Source organism: Syngnathus scovelli, chromosome 4 (assembly GCF_024217435.2).
Source record: "Syngnathus scovelli strain Florida chromosome 4, RoL_Ssco_1.2, whole genome shotgun sequence".
NCBI lineage: Eukaryota > Metazoa > Chordata > Actinopteri > Syngnathiformes > Syngnathidae > Syngnathus > Syngnathus scovelli.
In genome coordinates, this window is record NC_090850.1 from 2,155,660 (window position 1) to 2,177,585 (window position 21,926).

Here is a 21,926-nt window from a genome sequence, read left to right on the forward strand (position 1 = left end):
ACACTACTGTTTTGTCTGATCATTACTTAATGAAATTTGAAATTTTTGTTCTTTGTCAAAGACAAGAGAGCAATCAGAATTATAGCAGCCGTAATTTTAACTCCATGACTGCAACTGCGGTATCTGAGTTACTGTCGCCGGCAACTGCCATATTTCCCGCAAATATCGGCTCTATTGATAATCTTACAAATGAATTCAATGCGACATTGTTAAATGCCATCGACTCTGTGGCGCCGCTACGTCTGAAAACTCGCCGTAGATTGCCTACTCCATGGTTCACAGATGTAACACGTACGTAAGCAATTATGTAGAAAGCATGAGCGCTGATGGCGTTTAACCAAACTTGAGGTTTTCCATCAGGCATGGCATGACAGCCTCCTGAAATATAAAGATGCGCTTTTATCTTAGCAAAAACTCGTTATTTTTCGCAAGTCATTAATCTCAATAAAAACAATCCTAAATACCTATTTGATACAGTGGCAAAGCTAACACTACGCCAGCCGACCCCCGATAGCTCCTTCCACTCAGCTGACGAGTTTATGAAATTTTTTGCTCAAAAGATTGAGTCCATTAGGGACGAGATCAAGAATACCATTCCAATCGCTCCGCCGGTTACTCGCGCTGGGGATCATGCAATAACATTCTCAAATTTTAAAAGCGTGTCCCTTGAAAGGCTTACACAATTGGTTAGTGCAGCTAAACAAACAACATGTTTACTCGACCCGCTTCCAGCAAAACTACTTAAAGAATTATTTCCAATTTTAGGACCGTCCGTCTTAAATATAATCAATCTGTCTGTCTCCTCTGGGATAGTGCCAACAGCCTTTAAAACCGCTATTATTAAACCGCTACTTAAGCGAGCAAATCTTGAAATGTTTTGCTCGAAAGATTGAATCCATTAGGGATGATGTTACGTGTGGTGTCCCACAGGGATCGGTACTCGGACCAATTCTATTTAATATTTATATGATTCCACTTGGGGACATAATACGTAAATATAATATTAGTTTTCAATGTTACGCAGATGACACCCAATTATATATGCCGTTATCGATGACAGATCTGCGGGACTGTTGTAATCTTGAGGCGTGCCTTGCGGAGATCAAGCAATGGATGTCTCTCAACTTACTTCGTCTTAACCCAGATAAAACTGAGATGTTGATAATTGGTCCAACTCGTTATGAACACTTATTTAAGGAAACCACTATAACTATAGATAACCGTACTATCACTCAGAGCGATACTGTAACTAATCTCAGGGTAATATTTGACCAAACGCTCTCCTTTCCAAAGCACATTAAGAATATAACCAGAATTGCGTTTTTTCACTTTCGTAATATTGCTAAGATTCGTCCGATCCTCTCGACCGGTGATGCGGAAACTATTATACATGCGTTCATCACGTCGCGCCTGGACTACTGTAATGCATTATTCTCTGGTCTTCCTAAGTCCAGCGTCAAAAGTCTACAGTTAGTACAAAATACTGCTGCAAGGCTGCTCTCACGGACAAGAAAATATGATCACATTACCCCAATATTAGCCAACTTACATTGGCTCCCGGTCCATTTAAGATGTGACTTCAAGGTTCTTCTATTAACCTATAAATCACTGCATGGCTTAGCGCCTTCATATCTCGTCGACCTAGTTGTTCCTTATGTTCCGTCTTGTAACCTTCGTTCGCAAAACGCTAGTCTTTTAGTGACACCGAGGGCCAAGAAAATGTCTGCAGGGTCTAGAGCATTTTCTATTCGGGCTCCAGAGCTTTGGAATGCCCTACCAATGGATGTTAGAGCTGCTACCTCACTAGAAACATTTAAGACACGTTTAAAGACACATTTCTATCATATGGCCTTTAATTAACCTGTAGTGGCCGATTCGGCTGGAGTTTGTTTTCGCTCCCTCTCCCCATCCCCCCTCCCTCCACCCCTCCCCGGCTGGGGAGGTGGTTAGGGGGTACCCAAGCTGACAGCGGCTATCTGGATTCTCGTGGACCAATTCAGGAGGAGGGAACTGCAGCTTACCCTCCTTGAAGACACTGCCAGGACAATCGAGGGCACCTCCGGCAGCTCTTTGCTTTGACTTGGACATCCACTTTTTCATTGATTTTCATATTATGTATTATGTGTGCCCTCTCTGCATCCATTGCAGCTTGGTGATCCTGAAAGGGGGATCCTTCCATCTGTGGTCCCTTCTTAAGGTTTCTCATTTACCCCTGGTAGGGTTTTTTTGAGTTTTTCCTTGCCCTTTTGGGAGCTTAAGATCAGGGGATGCTTTGAGAATAATTGTCAATTTTTTGTCTATGTGAAGCCCTTTGAGACTGCTTGTGATTTAGGGCTATACAAATAAACTTGACTTGACTTGTAATTCTGTCATCTGTATCTGTACAGTATTTACCGTTTGTATACATTCTGGACAGTGAGTGATAATTTTAAAAAGCACGATATTTACGACGAGGCGGCTCGGTGGCGCACTGGGTAGCACGTCCGCCTCACAGTTAGGAGGGTGCGGGTTCGATTCCACCTCCGGCCCTCCCTGTGCGGAGTTTGCATGTTCTCCCCGAGCCAGCGTGGGTTTTCTCCGGGCACTCCGGTTTCCTCCCACATCCCAAAAACATGCTTGGTAGGCCGATTGATCACTCCAAATTGTCCCTAGGTGTGAGTGCGAGTGCGAATGGTTGTTTGTCTCTGTGTGCCCTGCGATTGGCTGGCAACCGGTTCAGGGTGTCCCCCGCCTACTGCCCGATGACGGCTGGGATAGGCTCCAGCACGCCCGCGACCCCCGTGGGGACTAAGCGGTTCAGAAAATGGATGGATGGATGGATATTTACGACTATACTATACTGCTATACAGTATACTGATTACTATATTGAAGGGAGAAATGTCCAAAATAAATTGTAGATTGTTTCTGTTAATGTTTCAGTCGTTAATGTTTTGGTGTATGACTAAAACCATAATGATTACAATTACAGCTGCTTGAGTAGTCAATGGCTACGTTTACATGGACAAAATTTCTTTACTACGATTAGAGTTCGGATTAAGTTGATAGCGTGGGGTGTGCATCTGAGCAATGTGCGTCACTGCGGACAAGCGCAGGAAGTGTGGCAGCCAGCCTGTCACGAACGAGAAAGGACAACCATGTACAACACTGTACGCAGTCTCGTCACCGTCCCGGATCAGTCCGATGAGAGTGGTGTCGTCCGCATACTTCAGGAGCTTCACAGAAGAGTCGCCTGAGGAGCAATCGTTGGTGTAGAAGAGCAGTGGGGAGAGTACACACCCCTGGGGGGCGCCAGTGCTGGTTGTCCGGGTGTCGGATGTGATGGTCCCCAGCCTCACCTGCTGTCTCCTGTTGGTCAGGAAGCTGGTGATCCACTGACAGGTGGAGGCAGGCACCGCGAGCTGGATAAGCTTCTGGTGGAGGATGTCAGGAGCAATGGTGTTGAACGCCGAGCTGAAGTCCACAAACAGGATCCTGGCGTACGTCCCTGAGGTGTCATGGTGGCGATGTAGTGCGATCCCATGTTGACCGCGTCATCCACCGACCTATTTGCTCGGTAGGCAAACTGCAGGGGGTCGAGCAGGAGGCCTGTGATATCCTTCAGGTGGCTCAACACCAGCCTCTCAAAGGATTTCATGACCACAGATGTCAGGGTGACGGATCTGTAATCATTCAATCCTGTGATGGCGGGCTTCTTGGCCACCGGTACCATGGTGGAGCTTTTGAAGCACGAGGGCACCTCACACAGCTCCAGGGAGCGGTTGAAGATCTGCGCAAAGGTGGGTGCCAGCTAGGCAAACAGGTGTGCGTGTGTCAAACCAGACGAAACGGCATGGGCTGACCGGTGACGAACGGCGTCTATATAGACGCCCTAATCAGCAGGTAACACAGGACAGGTGGTGGCAATCAGCGCCGATTAGCACGCGCTGTTCCGTACTGGTGACGTGCGCCCCCGTGGTCTACTGCCGAGTGCGCATCTGCAGGCCAGCAGGGCGAGAGTGGAGACGTGACACAGCCACGCACCAAGGAAAAAATCACCGCCGTGGAGAAAGAGTCAGGAAAGCGGCCGGCAATGAGCGCTCATAGCGCAGGGCGTGCCTCTGACCAATGTGCTTCACTGAGGACAAAGCGCTGGGTGCACGGCTGGCTACCGCACGTAGGATAAAAGCACTGCCGTCCAGCAGTCAGGACAGCGACAATGAGCCCTGATAGCGCGGGGCGTGCCTCTGAGCAATGTGCGTCACTGCGAACGTGACTTGAGTTCAAGCGCGGGAGGCGGCAGATGGCCACGCATGAGGGAAGAAGCACCAACGTCGGGACACGTGACAATATCACGTGTTTGTTCTTTTATTGGTTATTAAGGGAATGGGAAAGGTTTATGTAGCGTAAAAGTATTGGGGAGGGTTTAAAAAGCTTTAATATTATGTACTGGACCACAATGCAACAGGAGATTGATGTGCAACCGTGACTCACTTTGGTTTTGCTATGCATGATGTCCCCCAGTGCAGTGTGGCAGTTCTGAAGATGGATGCTTTGCATTGCTTTGCAAAGTAAACCATACTTCCAATTAAGTTACAATATACCCATGTTCTCTAACGGCCAACAAGAAACACTACGTGTTGGGAATTTCAACACAGTGGTGTTTCGTCACAATGGGGTTGAAATTTCTAAATACTGTATATACTCTAGCTTTTTAGCTAATTTTTGTTTTTTGCGGGTGGTTCTGGAATGCATCTCCTGTAAAAAATCTGAGATTGTGATTGAGATTGTGTTGTTGTATTAGGACTTCCTGCTCCTTGTGTGTTTTTACGAATAAAGATGATTTTGCCTGTGATTATCCTTATCAACTTGTAACATGATCTGTTCGAAATTAACCCTATGTATGAAACAATTGGGATACAGGAATGATACAATAATATAATACAATAATCAGTGCTTCAACTTAACGTTATTTATGTAGCACTTTCACAACAACTGCATCTGTCACAAATTTCTTTCATTCTTTGACATGGTTAAACACACGCCTTGGGCTCTGGTCCTGGTCGTTTCAAGAGGGGTTGGACTCTACCTACTCTGGAGTTGCTGGTGAGCGCTCCCTCTGGGCACTTCGTTCTGTTCGTGGACTTCACTGCTCATGTGGGCAATAACAGTGAGCTCTGGAAAGGCCTATTTGGGAGGATCTTCTCCCAGTTTCACTTTGCAGGGCAAGCATCTTCTGTTCAAGAGTGGCCTTAAAACCTTACTTTTTCATTAAGCTTACAGCAGGAGCCTTAAGTTTAATTTAAAAAAAATTATGAGCTATGAAGAAGGCATTATAGGAGGTGGTGGTTACATGTCTAACTCACAGCAGAAGGTTCTGAGGTTCAAACTTGGTTCAGGTCAATTATTTAATTACATTTTTTTTTTTTTTTTTGGTATGGCGCCGACGTGAGTGGCAGCCTCCCAGCAGTGTTCTCTCTTTTTCTATTTATTTCCTTTCCGTCTTTTTGTCCATTCGGCGATGCTGGTGCCTTCTACCGCACCTCGATATCGCTTCGGATCGGATATTTTATTTCCCCTGGGACCGGGATAGCTGCAAACATCGATCGAGACTGGCATAACTACGACGGCTTCCTGCTTATCCGGCTGGTGCTGACCGGGTCCCTCGCCTTGGCCTCGCAGCCGCGACCCCTGTGGGGAGTCCGCTCCCTCGTGTTCGAACCAACGACCTTCGCCGTGCTAGCCCCGTGGTGACCATCTGCATGTGCCCCAACTGGGTGCCCAGAACGCTGCTCACGTTTGCCTGCTTTGTGATGTTTTCACCGACTCACGACCACGGTCCATTGGGCGCTGTTGAACTGGACTGCCCTTACACCTGTCTATGGACCCCGTGGAGGCTATTTTGTGATTTTTCGGGTGTTCTCTGATATTGAGGGGTGCTGGGTGGCCGCTGTTACTTTTTTTCCTTTGTCTTCTTGCTTTGGTTTGATGGCTTTTATCTTTCGCACTTTCTGGCTTTCTTTGTGGTGCCGTTGTGTGGCAGCCTTATGAGAACCTATTGAGTTGCGCTCATGCCATCGGTGTGTCTTTGTATACCCGCTCTGTGGTATGGATACTGCTGGGGCCTGAATTTCCCCACCCCCGGGGTTCAATAAATGTTCAATCAATCAATAAAAAGCAACCAAACAAAAGCCGCCATTTTAGTAGATTTTTTTAAACAAAAAACGTTTAAAATTGCACCTCAAACACCTCATGACAGATACATTTACGAGCAAACAATTGCAGATTAAATCCATGACGTTTTGTACTACCTTCACTGCTCTTTGTATGAATAATGTTTAATTTGCACTATTTAAGTGAAGATTTTAGGGAAGGTAGCGCAGTTTGAAACATCACAGTAATATTAGGGGGCTCACTTGGAGCAAACCAAGGAAATTTGGGCCATATAAGATTAATTATGGAAAAATTTCATTGAAGAAGGGTGCCTCCAAGTCGCAGACAAAATCAAAGGATAGATAGTAGCTGTGGACATCCATACAACAACGTTAATGTTGATGGAAGTCTGCCTTCATGGGTGAGTACTGACATGGTGTTCAGCTTTCAATATAATCCTTGAACTCTATTGCAACTATTAAGATCCAAAATGCTATGCATCACTGATTTCTAAGATCATAGTTCGAGTAATAAGTCTCTCTTTTATAGATGGGAAAATAACTACCTTGTCCTCAGTGATTTGCATTTTCTTCTACAGTAATCCCTTATTTATTGCAGATAATTGGTTCCAAGACCACCCGCGATATGTGAAAATCCACAAAGTAGTGTCACCCTTTTTTTAACCTACATACATTGTTTGTGTATCAATTGTCAGGCGCAGAGCAGGGAGAGGACTCGAATGCAGAGAGTTCAATGTCCAAAAAGGCTTTTATTGTCGCCACTGACAGTCGAACAAAAAACGCCTCACTAGGAGGGAAAAAAGGGAAAACAAAGGCGCCTCGAACCGAGGGAGAAAAAGGGGAAATCAAAGCGCCTCGAACCGAGGGAAATACAAAAACAAGGTAGCGATGTAACCAAGTTAACATCGGTGATCAAGGTGGCTCTAACAAGGCTTCTACGTGGAACTCAAGGGTTTCGTGATCGCTAGTGTTCTGACAAGGCAAGACGCACTGGCACTGGATACGGGGAAAGACGCGGGTTATATGGACACAGGAGGGGAACACAGGTGAAGACAGTTGGTCATTGGCGCAGGTGCACACACTTGGAATCAGGGGATCACGTGACCGGACGCACAGGGGAAGGACACACTGACTGGAACGAGAGGAAATCACACAATAAAACAGGAAATGCACCGGACGACACATGACAGCATGACATAACCCCCCCCTCTAGGGCCGGATCCCAGACGGACCCGGAGCATCGGGGTGAGCCGCGTAAAAGTCATCTAGTAGCCCGGGGTCCAGGATATAACTACGCGGCACCCATTGCCGCTCCTCTGGCCCGTAACCCTCCCAGTCTACCAGGAACTGCCAGCCACGGCCCTTCCGGCGCACGTCCAGCAACTTCTTAACTGTGTAGGCAGGCCCACCCCCCACCGTCCGCGGAGGCGGAGGTGCCGCGGGAGCCGGCACCATCCCACTCTCCCTCACCGGCTTGACCTTCCCGACGTGGAAGGTGGGATGCACCGCAAGGGACCGAGGCAGACGGAGTCGCACAGCCGCTGGACCGATGACCTTGGAAATTGGGAACGGCCCCACAAAACGGGGGGCCAGCTTCCTGGAGCCCACCTGGAGGGGAAGGTCCTGGGCGGACAGCCAGACCCGCTGGCCGGGCCGGTAGACAGGCGCCGGACGACGTCTCCGGTCAGCCATCCTCTTCACCCTGTCGCCCTGGCGGACCAGTATGGCCCTTGCCGCCGCCCAGATGCGCCGACAGCGTCTCACCACGGCGCGTGCCGAGGTAACTGACACCTCCGGCTCGCTGGCGGGGAAGAGCGGGGGCTGGTATCCAAAGACGCACATGAAGGGGGACATCCCGGTCGCCGTGGTGGGAAGGGAGTTATGGGCGTACTCTACCCAGGTCAAGTTTTGACTCCATGACGAGGGGTTCTGGGTTACCAGACAGCGGAGGCCCGTTTCCAGCTGTTGGTTGATGCGTTCGGCTTGGCCGTTTGCTTCCGGGTGGTAGCCCGAAGTGAGGCTCACGGTGGCCCCTATAAGCTTGCAGAAGGCCTTCCAAAAGCGGGACACGAACTGGGGGCCCCTATCTGACACGACGTCCCTAGGAAATCCATAGATCCTGAAGACGTGGTCCATGAGAACTGCGGCCGTACGTTTGGCCGAAGGTAATTTGGGCAGGGCAATGAAGTGGGCCATCTTGGAGAACCTATCCACGACGGTGAGTATCGTCGTCTTACCGCTAGACACCGGCAGTCCCGTGACAAAATCCACAGAGATGTCGGCCCATGGTCGAGAGGGAATGGAGAGAGGCTGCAGCAACCCCATCCGGCGGCCCGGAGTGTTCTTACTTCGCGCACAGATGGAACAGGCTGCAACATACTCCCGGACGTCCGCCCCCATGGAGGGCCACCAGAATCTTTGTTGGAGGACGTGCAGGGTTCTTCGCACGCCCGGGTGACACGTGAGCCGGGAGGTGTGCGCCCAGTGGATCACTTGGGATCGTAGTTGGGGCGGAACAAACAGTCTATTCTCGGGACAACCCCTAGGGGGTGGATCATCGTGGTTTCCCTGCTTTACTAAGTCCTCTATGGGCCAGGTTACGGCTCCCACCACGCAGTGAGGGGGGAGAATGGGCTCTGGCTCTGTGGACACCGGGTCTGGGCTGTAGACGCGTGACAGCGCATCAGGTTTGGTGTTCTTGGCCCCCGGTCTGTAAGACAACGTGAAATGGAAACGGTTAAAGAAGAGGGACCAACGAGCCTGGCGGGAGTTCAATCGCTTGGCCTCCTTGATATATTGCAGGTTCTTGTGATCGGTCCAAACCAGAAAGGGGTGTTGGGCTCCCTCCAGCCAGTGTCTCCATTCTTCCAGAGCCTTTTTGACCGCTAACAATTCCCGATCTCCGACGTCATAGTTCTGCTCCGCGGGGGTCAGCCGTCGGGACAAAAAGGCGCAGGGATGAAGCTTGTTGTCGACCTGGGATCTCTGAGACAGGACGGCGCCGATTCCCTGGCTGGAGGCATCAACCTCCACCACGAACTGACGAGATGGGTCAGGCAAGGTAAGAATTGGAGCGGTGGTGAACCGCCTCTTCAGCTCCTGGAAGGCGGCTTCAGCCTCCGCCGTCCAGCGAAACGGAACTGTCGGGGAGGTGAGAACATGCAGGGGAGCCGCGGTGGCGCTGAAGCCTCGTATGAATCGCCTATAAAAGTTAGCAAATCCTAGAAATTGCTGCACTCTTTTGCGGCTATCCGGTACCGGCCATTGGGTCACCGCGCTTACTTTGGCTGGGTCCATCTGGACCTTTCCTGGGGCTATGATGAAGCCAAGGAACGATATCGTTTCTACATGGAACTCGCTCTTTTCGGCCTTGACATAAAGTCGATGGTCCAGGAGTCGTTGCAGGACCGACTTAACATGACTCTCATGGGTCTTCAAATCGGGTGAATAAATTAAGATGTCATCTAAGTAAACGAAAACAAAGTGGTCTAAGAAATCACTCAGAACGTCATTGATCATGGCTTGGAAGACCGCGGGGGCATTGGTGAGGCCGAACGGCATTACCCGGTATTCAAAGTGTCCCCGGGGGGTGTTGAAGCCCGTCTTCCACTCATCACCTTCCCGAATGCGCACGAGGTGATACGCGTTACGTAAATCTAACTTGGAGAATACCCGAGCCTGCTGCAACTGATCAAACACGGCCGACATGAGTGGGAGGGGGTACCGATTCTTTATAGTGATCTGGTTGAGGGGACTGTAATCTATGCAGGGGCGCAGGGTTCCGTCTTTCTTCTCCACAAAGAAAAATCCGGCCCCTGCAGGCGATGATGACGGCCTGATCAGACCTGCTTTAAGTGATGCGTCAATATAGTCATTTAAGGCCTTCTTTTCGGGGCCCGAAAGGGAATAAAGTCTACCCTTGGGGATCGAAGCACCGGGCAATAGGTCTATGGCGCAGTCGTAGGGACGGTGGGGTGGTAAGGAGCTCGCCTTGGCTTTGCTAAATACCTCCGCAAGGTGATGGTAGCATTTGGGTACTTGGTTTAGATCTGGAGCTCTGAAATCTGGTTCAGGAGACGCAAGGTCCGAGGGAGAAGTGCAGGTGGACTCGATCGAAGGTTTTGGTTTGACACACGATACTTGGCACTGGGATGCCCACCCCTTTATCTCCCCTGACTCCCAGTTTATTACAGGGTTGTAGTGTTTTAGCCACGGATAACCGAGGATAAGCGGATTCAGGGGGGAGGTGGCTACATGCAGTCTTACTAGTTCATGATGAGTGCCAAACGACAATGAGAGGGGTTCGGTTATATAAGATATGTCAAAAAGGGCTTGTCCGTTAAGTGCTTTAGCCTTTACGGTTGTGTTCAAGGGTTCGGTCTTTACACCTATGCTGCGAGCAAAAGCCCCGTCGATCAGATTCTCGTCGGCCCCTGAGTCAATCAACACCCCGAGCTCGAGTTCCTTGCCTTGGCAGGTTAGCGTCCCGACGGGTAGAACCCTATTCTTCTGCCGGACCACGGAGAAGGTGCTTACCCTCAGCGCCCTCCGCTCCGGGCAGGAGAGGAGGAGATGACCAAGCGCCCCGCAGTAGTAGCATCTGCCCTCCTGGCGTCGACGCTGTCTTTCCTCTTCGCTCAATTTGGCCCGGCCGAGCTGCATGGGTTCCGTCCCCTCGAGTGGCCCGGCCGGGATCGATCTTTGGTGGTGCGTCTCGTGGGATGACCGCCCGCCCAATGATGCGGAAGGAGTAACGATCGCACCCCGGCTTGCGCGCTGCTTCCTCCATTCTTTTAGTCGGTTGTCAGTTCGGACGGCCAACGCGATGAGAGCGTCGAGCTCCATAGGAAGATCAAGGGAAATTAGTTGGTCCTGGATGGTCCCGGAAAGACCCTGGAGAAAAGCATCGTACAGAGCCGTCGAGTTCCATCCGCTTTCCGCGGCCAGAGTGCGGAAGCGGATCGCGTAGTCGCTGACTGTCTCTCAACCCTGGGTGATGTGGGACAGCTCTCGTGCCTTCTCTCGGTCCGTGGGAACTGGATCGAACACCATGCGCAGGGCCTCGATGAATCCGGAAAACGAGTGACAGGTAGCGGAATTCCTGGCCCATTCTGCGGTCGCCCACGTCCGGGCTCTTCCCGTCAAATAGGAGATCGTGTATGCCACCCGGGAGCGTTCCGTTGGGAAGTCGCCGGGAGCTCGCTCGAACTGCATCTCGCAATTCGTTATAAAGGCTCGACTCAGCCCGGGTTCACCTGCATATCGTTCTGCGGAAGCCAGTCTGATCCCCCTCGCCAGAGGAGCAGGCGCCGGGTGGTCCACAGGGGGCGCCGCTGTGGAACAGGGCGTCGCAGCTCGCCCCGTGGTCAGCAGAGCGAGGACGTCTTGCATCTGACGACTCAGCGAATCCACCTGGGTGGCCACCGCCTCTCTGAAGCCTTCCTGGTTCTTTACCAGTTCCTGAACGCCAACACTCAGAGCGTCGACCTGCTTCTGCTGTTGGCCCAGTCGCGCAGTCTGGGAGCGTACTTGGGCGACCAGCTGCGCTGTCTCTGCCGAGTCCATGTCTGGCCAGTGCGTAATGTCAGGCGCAGAGCAGGGAGAGGACTCGAATGCAGAGAGTTCAATGTCCAAAAAGGCTTTTATTGTCGCCACTGACAGTCGAACAAAAAACGCCTCACTAGGAGGGAAAAAAGGGAAAACAAAGGCGCCTCGAACCGAGGGAGAAAAAGGGGAAATCAAAGCGCCTCGAACCGAGGGAAATACAAAAACAAGGTAGCGATGTAACCAAGTTAACATCGGTGATCAAGGTGGCTCTAACAAGGCTTCTACGTGGAACTCGAGGGTTTCGTGATCGCTAGTGTTCTGACAAGGCAAGACGCACTGGCACTGGATACGGGGAAAGACGCGGGTTATATGGACACAGGAGGGGAACACAGGTGAAGACGGTCATTGACGCAGGTGCACACACTTGGAATCAGGGGATCACGTGACCGGACGCACAGGGGAAGGACACACTGACTGGAACGAGAGGAAATCACACAATAAAACAGGAAATGCACCGGACGACACATGACAGCATGACATCAATAAGTGTATATTAAACCATATAAGTGCATATGTTATCATTAGAACATTAAATAATAGTTTCAAACATGCAAATACTATATTAATACGTAGTATAAATGACATCCAGAAAATAATGTATAAATAATGTAAATATAGGCGGCTCGGTGGCGCACTGGGTAGCACGTCCGCCTCACAGTTAGGAGGGTGCGGGTTCGATTCCACCTCCGGCCCTCCCTGTGTGGAGTTTGCATGTTCTCCCCGGGCCCGCGTGGGTTTTCTCCGGGCACTCCGGTTTCCTCCCACATTCCAAAAACATGCTTGGTAGGCCGATTGAAGACTCCAAATTGTCCCTAGGTGTGAGTGTGAGTGCGATTGGTTGTCTGTCTCTGTGTGCCCTGCGATTGGCTGGCAACCAGTTCAGGGTGTCCCCCGCCTACTGCCCGATGACGGCTGGGATAGGCTCCGGCACGCCCGCGACCCCCGTGGGGACTAAGCGGTTCAGAAAATGGATGGATGGATGGATAATGTAAACATAAATATGATACGTGTGCGTGTGTGAGACATATGTATATGTAGCTAAAATATACATTTTATAACAAGGTACAAGTGTGGTGGCTCCTTTCGGCTCGCGTGTGGTTAACTTTCGTGCCCGGAGTACAGTCCACATTTTAGTATTCAAGCTTTTAGCAGTATACGAAATATATTTTCAAAATGCTGTTCTGTTCTTTTAATGTAACAAATGGGGGAATATTGTAGCCTTCAGTGTAACAGATTTAATTTCATATGTCACTTTGTTTTACATGCTTCATAAATGCAAAATAGATTGAAGTCCATGAAGTTATGAACAGTCAATAAACAGGATCCTAAATATTAAGACAATAAATAAGAGACTTAAAGGGTTTTATGTTAGGGTGTAAAACACGTGTGAAACATGCAAAACTGTAATCTGAGTTGTGATATTTGATATGTAGATGTTATTTTGGACATGACTGGTGCATTTGACATTGTTCTGTGCAGGATACATCTGTGTGTGTGTGTGTGTGTGTGTGTGTGTGTGTGTGTGTGTGTGTGTGTGTGTGTGTGTGTGTGTGTGTGTGTGTGTGTGTGTGTGTGTGTGTGTGTGTGTGCGCGCGTGTGCGTGTGTGTGCGTGTGTGTGTGTGTGTGTGTGTGTGTGTGTGTGTGTGTGTGTGTGTGTGTGTGTGTGTGTGTGTGTGTGTGTGTGTGTGTGTGCGTGCGTGTGTATAGATCAGGGGTGGGCAAACTTTTTGACTTGCGGGCCGAATTGGGTTCTAAATTTTCGGGGGGCCGAACCAGGAGCAGATGGATGTAGTGTTTGTGTGAAGTAATATAAATGACATGTAAAGGTCATTGCATAAAAGGTTTTGGCCTTTAGTAGGTAGTAAAGCGTGGATATTCAAAAAAAGTTTTTGGAAAACAAATGCATTTATTAACAGCATTAAAAAAAAAATCCCTAAAAAACTGCTATCAGTGATTCTCATAAAATATGACACTGTTATTATGAATAACAGTCTCTATCACTTCAGTGCCTGCAGGTCAGATTAATGAAAGATGTTTATCTTATGAGATCACATCAAACGGCAAACCTTCTGACCAAATATATCATCTTGAAGAATCGGTGAAAGCATACATCTAAATAAAGTAATCAAAACGGCAACACGGTGAGGGGTATCTGAAAATCAGAGCAGAGTTTTAACTCAAAAACATTTGGTAACAGAGGTGAGGAAACGGGAAACACTTCATTAAAGTAAGCCTTAAGAACTTTACAGGTTAAGATTAGTCACAAACAGGTGGTGCATCAATGTCCTTGAGCATCCTGCATTGTTTGAAAATGAGAATGGTCGCTAGTTTCAATCCCTGCTATTTGTACAGATCATATTCAAAATGCATTTTTTTACAACAAACTTGAAAGCCATTCATTTTCAGTGGGAACAGTGTTGTTTGTCTCCCTTTTTTTGCTAGTGTGTCATAGTCTGGAGTAAAATTTGTTGTGGCAATTCTTAGGAGAGATCCGAGGTGTTGGTCCGTTTACCTAGATCTGTGACGGGTTGATGTTCATGTGGCTGAACGTCACGTCGCGTACGTCGAGCCAAATTGGCCACTCTTTTTAAACACTCGGCATTCAGTGTCCACCTTGCTTTTCCTTGGGCGACTCATTTTAATGGAAGGATTCCAGGGGAAGGTTTGTGGGTGGCTTTAGCGTAAAACTGTATCCGAAAGCTTGGCGCGCAAATTACAAGAATGCTGTCGTCACAGCCCACGCTCTAAATTCGGCACTGATACAAATAGAGCGCGAGTGCGCCATTTCCGTACTATACTATAGATATATATATACGGCGTGTATTTATTTATATATATATATATATACACACTATATATATATGTATATATATGTGTGTATATATGTATATATACATATGTGTGTATATATATGTGTGTATATATATATATATATATATATATATATATACATATATATATATATATATATATATATATATATATATATATATATATATATATATATATATATATATATATATATATATATATATATATTATACATACATATCTATCTATATATATTTATATATAAATGTATATATATGTGCGTATATATACATACCTACTATATTTTCCGGACTATAAGTTGCAGTTTTTTTCATAGTTTGGCCGGGGGATTCGACTTATATGTGAAATTATTAACACATTGTTACTTAATCATTAACACATTACTTACCTACTATAGTATAGTTGATCACTTCACCTGTTATTTTCACTTTAAACCGCATGAAGGCGCACTTGGCCTGTGGAATAATTGGAGCCGCCACTGAGAATGAGTCTGACCTCAGCGCTGCATGTACTTCTGGAGTCAACAGCGCCGTTGTTTATAAGTGACACGGAGGACAAAGATTTCGATGAATTTAATGATTTGGAGTGACACGGATGGTTCGATAAAATTGTTATTTATGTTATAGTTAGGGCGGCTCGGTAGGCACTGGTTAGCACGTCCGCCTCACAGTTCGTAAGGTGCCGGTTCGATTCCACCTCTGACCCTCCCTGTGTGAAGTTTGCATGTTCTCCCCGTGCCTGCATGGGTTTTCTCCGGGCACTTCGGTTTCCTCCCACATCCCAAAAACATGCTTGGTAGTCCAATTGAGCACTCCAAATTGCCCCTAGGTGTGAGTGCGAGTGCGGATGGTTGTTCGTCTCTGTGTGCCCTGCGATCGGTCCAGGGTGTCTCCCGCCTCCTGCCCAATGACTGCTGGGATAGGCTTCAGCACGCTCGCGACCCCCGTGGGGAAAAGCGGTATAGAGAATGGATGGATGGATGTTATAGTTATTTGGTATATAGTTCATATCTAGTGACATTTGATAAACTTGTTATTTATGTTAGTTATTTGAGTAAATGTTAATATGTTACGTCAGGCACATTCTCAGTTCCTCGTTTGTGTTTATGTAACGTTAGCATACGTATTGTTTAGTCTGTTGTTGGCTATTCATGTCCGTTCTTGGTGTTGTATTTTGTCAAATAAAGTTACCCCAAAAATGCGACTTGTACTCCGGTGCGACATATATGTTTTTTTCTTCTTTATTATGCATTTTATGGCTAGTGCGACTTGTACTCCGGAGTGATTTATAATCCGGAAAATACGGTGTGTGTGTGTGCGTGTGTATATATGTATATATACACATATACACATATATATATATATACCGTATTTGCCGGTGTATTGGTCGACCTTTTTCGATCCAAAATCGACCGAAAACAATCGACCTCGACTTATACACCGAGTCATAAAATTTAACTTCGTATTCATCGCTTCAAATGTGATGGTAACCAAGGCCGTTTCTCATGCATCTCATTGTGCGTTGCACTTAGAAAATTTGAACCGTGCGGCGTGCGCGAGTGCGCGGCCCGCTGGAAGTCCAATGAGGCGCCGCGATCTCCTGCGCGGTGCTTATAAAGTGCCGATCCGCTCGGCTTGGAGCTATTTCCGACCTCCCGTTGGTGCCGGGCGGCGTGCGTGAGCTCGCCGGCCGCGATCTCCTGCGCGGTGCTTATAAAATGCCGATCCGCTCGGCTTGGAGCTATTTCCGACCTCCCGTTGGTGCCGGGCGCCGTGCGCGAGCTCGCCGGCCGCGATCTCCTGCGCGGTGCTTATAAAGTGCCGATCCGCTCGGCTTGGAGCTATTTCCGACCTCCCGTTGGTGCCGGGCGGCGTGCGCGAGCTCGCCGGCCGCGATCTCCTGCGCGGTGCTTATAAAGTGCCGATCCGCTCGGCTTGGAGCTATTTCCGACCTCCCGTTAGTGCCGGGCGGCGTGCGCGAGCTCGCCGGCCGCGATCTCCTCCGCGGTGCTTATAAAATGCCGATCCGCTCGGCTTGGAGCTATTTCCGACCTCCCGTTGGTGCCGGGCGGCGTGCGCGAGCTCGCCGGCCGCGATCTCCTGCGCGGTGCTTATAAAGTGCCGATCCGCTCGGCTTGGAGCTATTTCCGACCTCCCGTTGGTGCCGGGCGGCGTGCGCGAGCTCGCCGGCCGCGATCTCCTGCGCGGTGCTTATAAAGTGCCGATCCGCTCGGCTTGGAGCTATTTCCGGCCTCCCGTTGGTGCCGGGCGGCGTGCGCGAGCTCGCCGGCCGCGATCTCCTCCGCGGTGCTTATAAACAGCCGCATGCGCACGGCCTCCCGGAATTTGAACACATTTCGTCAATAAATTTCGCATATTGAATTTTGAAGTTTAATATAATGCAACAATTGAGCTCGACTTATACAAAAGATATATCATAAAATCGTAAATTTCCGTCGAATTTTAGGGGGTCGACTTATACACCGAGTCGACCTGTACACCGGCAAATACGGTATATATATATACCGTATTTGCCGGTGTATAAGTCGACTTGGTGTATAAGTCGACCCCCTAAAATTCGACGGAAATTTACGATTTTATGATATATCCTTTGTATAAGTCGAGCTCAATTGTTGCATTATATTAAACTTCAAAATTCAATCAGAAATATGCGAAATTTATTGACGAAATGTGTTCAAATTCGCGAGTTTGTAGCGAGCGATCTATACGCCATTTTAAATATTATTTACTTCATGACCCTGTGATATTACGCGCCGAGAGAGACTAACAACAATGAACACTCTTAGAAACTGGTTTATTTTTAGTTAAGAAACTACAAATTATAATTATAAAGTGATTGCCGGTACATAGAGTTCAAAATTCGTCTTCATCGTCGCTACTTCCGAAAAGCTCGTTCCATTCGTTTTCGTTTAGTTTGTCGTCATAAAGGGCATCTTCTTGGTCTTCTCTATCCTGAGAGCGTTTGGCGAATATTTTCTAAGTGCCAACGGCTCTTGCGCCATAAAGAGTCCGCCCCGGCTGGTTCCCCATGTCGGCCAGAACAAGTGAAAATTCGGCCTCTTCCCCTGGAAGTCTGGCCAAGTTTGGCGAATATTTTCTAAGTGCCAACGACTCAACCGCCGTAAAGTGTCCGCCTCGGCTGGTTCCCCGTGTCGGCCACCACAAGTGAAAATTCGGCCTCTTCCCCTGGAAGTCCGGCCAAGTTTGGCGAATATTTTCTAAGTGCCAACGACTCAATCGCCGTAAAGTGTCCGCCTCGGCTGGTTCCCCGTGTCGGCCACCACAAGTGAAAATTCGGCCTCTTCCCCTGGAAGTCCGGCCAAGTTTGGCGAATATTTTCTAAGTGCCAACGACTCAACCGCCGTAAAGTGTCCGCCTCGGCTTGTTCCCCGTGTCGGCCACCACAAGTGAAAATTCGGCCTCTTCCCCTGGAAGTCCGGCCAAGTTTGGCGAATATTTTCTAAGTGCCAACGACTCAACCGCCGTAAAGTGTCCGCCTCGGCTGGTTCCCCGTGTCGGCCACCACAAGTGAAAATTCGGCCTCTTCCCCTGGAAGTCCGGCCAAGTTTGGCGAATATTTTCTAAGTGCCAACGTCTCAACCGCCGTAAAGTGTCCGCCTCGGCTGGTTTCTCCAGTCGGCCAGAACAAGTGAAAATTCGGCCTCTTCCCCTGGAAGTCTGGCCAAGTTTGGCGAATATTTTCTAAGTGCCAACGACATTCATTTAGTCATGGCGATTGAATGTTTACTTACCGGTAGTTATTGTCGTTGCTTGACGCGCGATGACTCGCACATTCGCTCAATACCCAGTACTTCCCCCTAGCAGTCATCGTCGCTGCCTGGCTTTCGATGTCCGTTATTGAGGTGAGAATATTTGAAATTGTTGCTGAGGATGCGTGTTAATGCGACGAACGCTTTATAATGATTCAGTTTCTCGCTGTTTGATGAGCCTGACGGACGCACACCCACGCACAATGAGATGCATGAGAAACGGCCTTGGTTACCATCACATTTGAAGCGATGAATACGAAGTTAAATTTTATGACTCGGTGTATAAGTCGAGGTCGATTTTTTTCGGTCGATTTTGGATCGAAAAAGGTCGACTAATACACCGGCAAATACGGTATATATATATATATATATACACACACACACACACACACACACACACATTAGGTGTGTATACACACACACACACATATGTATATGTATATGTATATGCATACATACATACAGTATATGGCAGTGTTTCCCAACCACTGTGCCGCGGCACACTGGTGTGCCGTGAGAGACGTTCAGCTGTGCCGTGGGACTGTCCAATATTAATTACGGAGCGCATTGTAAATAGGATCGCCAAACAACTGGTCAGTTCGCGCAAGGCCTGGTCAGCCACTTGCTAATCGTGCATGTGTGGAGAATCTTGAGATTTCATATTGTGTCGATATGATTGTATTGCATCGGCACATATTCAGTTTATGTGTGTGTTGCTGTGTGCTTTTGCTAACAGTGACAGACACTATAACGGTTGTGGTGCGTTTGTCGTCCGATGGAAATCAGAGAATGCAGTTCAACCAGAGAACCTGGATTGGTTATTTTTCACATACGTAAAATAAGCAGTCAAGTCGAGACTCCTCGACTGTGATAGCCACTCAGCTGCTATCAGAACAGCAGAGCGTCTTTAAAAGTGACTTTGTTCTTATTGTTGTAATATTTATAGACCTAGTCTATAACAGTAAACAAAATCACGTTGATTCTTTTATTTTAATCACAATCACTTTAAATAGTCTATTTCTTACACCGTCTAAAACCTTTTTAAAAAACTGTCACTTTTATTTAAAAAAAAGGAATACAATTTAAAGAATATTTAGTATTTATTTCTATTAAATTATTCGACTCTCCATACATATATAGGAATAGGACTCTACGTGTTTCGTTGTAATATAACTATAAATATAATTTTAATATAGGAGCTTAACAGATTTTTGTTGGCGGTGTGCCGCGAGATTTTTTCCAATGAAAAGGTGTGCCATGAATGAAAAAAAGGTTGGGAAACACTGGTATATGGATATATGTATATATATGTGTATATATATATATACATATATATAGCTGTATATATATATATATATATATATATATATATATATATATATATATATATATATATATATATATATATATATATATATATATATATATATACAGCTATATATATGTATATATATATATATATATATATATACACAATATTTTCAATCCAATGATTTGAAACAGGGATCATCAGCTCTGGTCCTCAAGGGGCGTATCCACAATGTTTTAGATGTATCCCTCATCCATTACACCTGATTTAAGTGGTCAGCACATCAGCAAGCTCTGTACAAGCATGATAACATTCCTTAATATGTCAATCAGGTATTTTCTTGGAAGGACACAACAACTGTGAATAGGTGCTCTGGAGGACCGAAGTTGGTTACCCCAGCTTTGAAGCAAATTTCTTATAACATAATTTTGTGCTTTGATTCTGACAATTACATTGAGTGACAACCCCTGTATTCATACCTTGATGCTAAAAGATCTCAGCAAGCTCCTTTTGTTTTCACATAAAGAGGTGGGGTGAAGCAGTTTTTCGGGGACCACTGTGTCCACCAGAGTTGACTGTCGCGTCCTCCAGTGTTTGATTTCAATATTCCTATATCCTGTTTCATCCTCAGTAGCCACATCTGCCCCCCAGCCCAAACTCCACGTCCTTCTCTCGTCTGACACTTCCCTCCTACCAGCCTCCTTCCCTTCAGAACTTGTGCAGTCGTCATTGGTCTTAGAGTGACACAGAATCAAGGACCTTGGGAGGAAAAAAATTAATCACAATAAATGTAACAGCTGAAAAAAGAGAGCTGTGTCAAGTTGTTGCCTTTGATACCTGGAAAGCATGGGGAGCTTCTTGGAACGGTGATTATGAACGCTGTTTGTGCTTGTAGTCTTGTGCTGGTCCCTGCTTCTCCTCCCCATCCTTCTTGCAGCAGCTGTGGTGGCTTTCTTCCTCTGGTGGGTGTATCTTTGAGGCATAGCTGCCAGTGTGTGTCAAAATGTGTGCACTGGGAGCTCGGAAACCAGTACACCACTTACTCCTGGTCCAGAGCTTAATGGAGAGGGGCGCTCTGGAGAGCAATTACAAAATGAAGTTAGGACAGTCTGACTGTATCATGGGTATGAGACTACTAAGCCAATTCTTGAGACATTGACAGTTAAAGTACTGAAGCACTTTTATTCTGCTTTGGAAGAAAAAAATTTTTTAGTGACCTCATGACCACCACTGAATCAGATAAAACAGCTTTGATTCTCTCTCTCGCCCTCTCCCTCTCTCACTCTCTCTCTGTTTTACTGCTCACGCGATCTTTACTTTGTGAAGAGATAATGGTGTTAGCCTTGCACAACTCTCCCCAATGATGGATAGGATTGACTAATGGCCTGTACTCTTCAACATCACATTAGCGAATGATGTTCAGATGCATTATACATGTTGTGGGTGCCTTTCAGGCTCTCCATGAATATTGCGTAAACACATGCAATAGTTCGTAAAGCCCTTTCTGGAAGTGCCAGAATGATTCTTGGAGCTGCAGTATATTGTCAGGGATTATTTGCCCCTTGGAAATGCGTTAAACGTCAGACTTAAGATGTACTTGCATGACTATTTTAGAATCAATATTGTTTTAATTATAACTCATGCTGTTTAATCAAATTGCCAATGATCAAAATTCAAAGACAAGCTGAGAATGACAACTTTATTGCTTATGCCAGTGGCCCCCAAAACTGTAGCCCACGGCCTGCCGATACCAGACTTCAGTCGTGTGATCGAGTCTGATGCTGAATTCAGATTGAACGCGTTCCGAGCTGTTTCCTAGCGTCAGCTGGGCATTGGGGGTGTACTCACTACGTCACACACATGCAGACGGAATAAAACAGAAGAGTTGCAAAAAGGTAAGGTAACAGAAGTTTGACTATTCAACCTGCTATGATCAAACAATATTTTTGTTCAGTGCAAAGAAAAGGCTGTTCGTCTCATCTGTCAGGGGGTGGTGGTATTCAAATACAATTTGCATGGACATTATGAATCCCACCACAAAGACGGTATGATAGCTTGCAAGGCTAAATGCGACAAAGCTGACAAAATTCTCTAAGCTAAATATTGGACTGTTAGGTCAGCAAGATAGATTTGTATGCCAAGCTCAGCTGAACTAGTGAGACAACTTTTAAGTTGCTCATCTGATAGCAGGCAGTGGTAACTTGTGGAGAATTTGCAACAAATGTCTGAATTATGTC

General features: G+C 47.2%; 1 protein-coding gene across 12 annotated transcripts in view; it reads right to left on the reverse strand.

Annotated features, from left to right (window-relative positions):
- il16 (interleukin 16) overlaps positions 1 to 21,926 on the reverse strand; it is a 171,786-nt gene that overhangs the window by 144,938 nt on the left and 4,922 nt on the right. For all 12 annotated transcript variants that reach the window (XR_011086740.1, XR_011086739.1, XR_011086738.1 and 9 more), the window contains exons 2-3: positions 20,527 to 20,764; positions 20,169 to 20,448 (exon numbers count right to left, since the gene is read on the reverse strand). Coding sequence is in view for 7 of the 12 variants with exons in the window: in XM_049717389.1 (XP_049573346.1) it covers positions 20,169 to 20,448; positions 20,527 to 20,672 (426 nt within the window). In the remaining 5 variants the exon portion in view is untranslated. The remainder of the gene's footprint in view (positions 1 to 20,168; positions 20,449 to 20,526; positions 20,765 to 21,926) is intronic.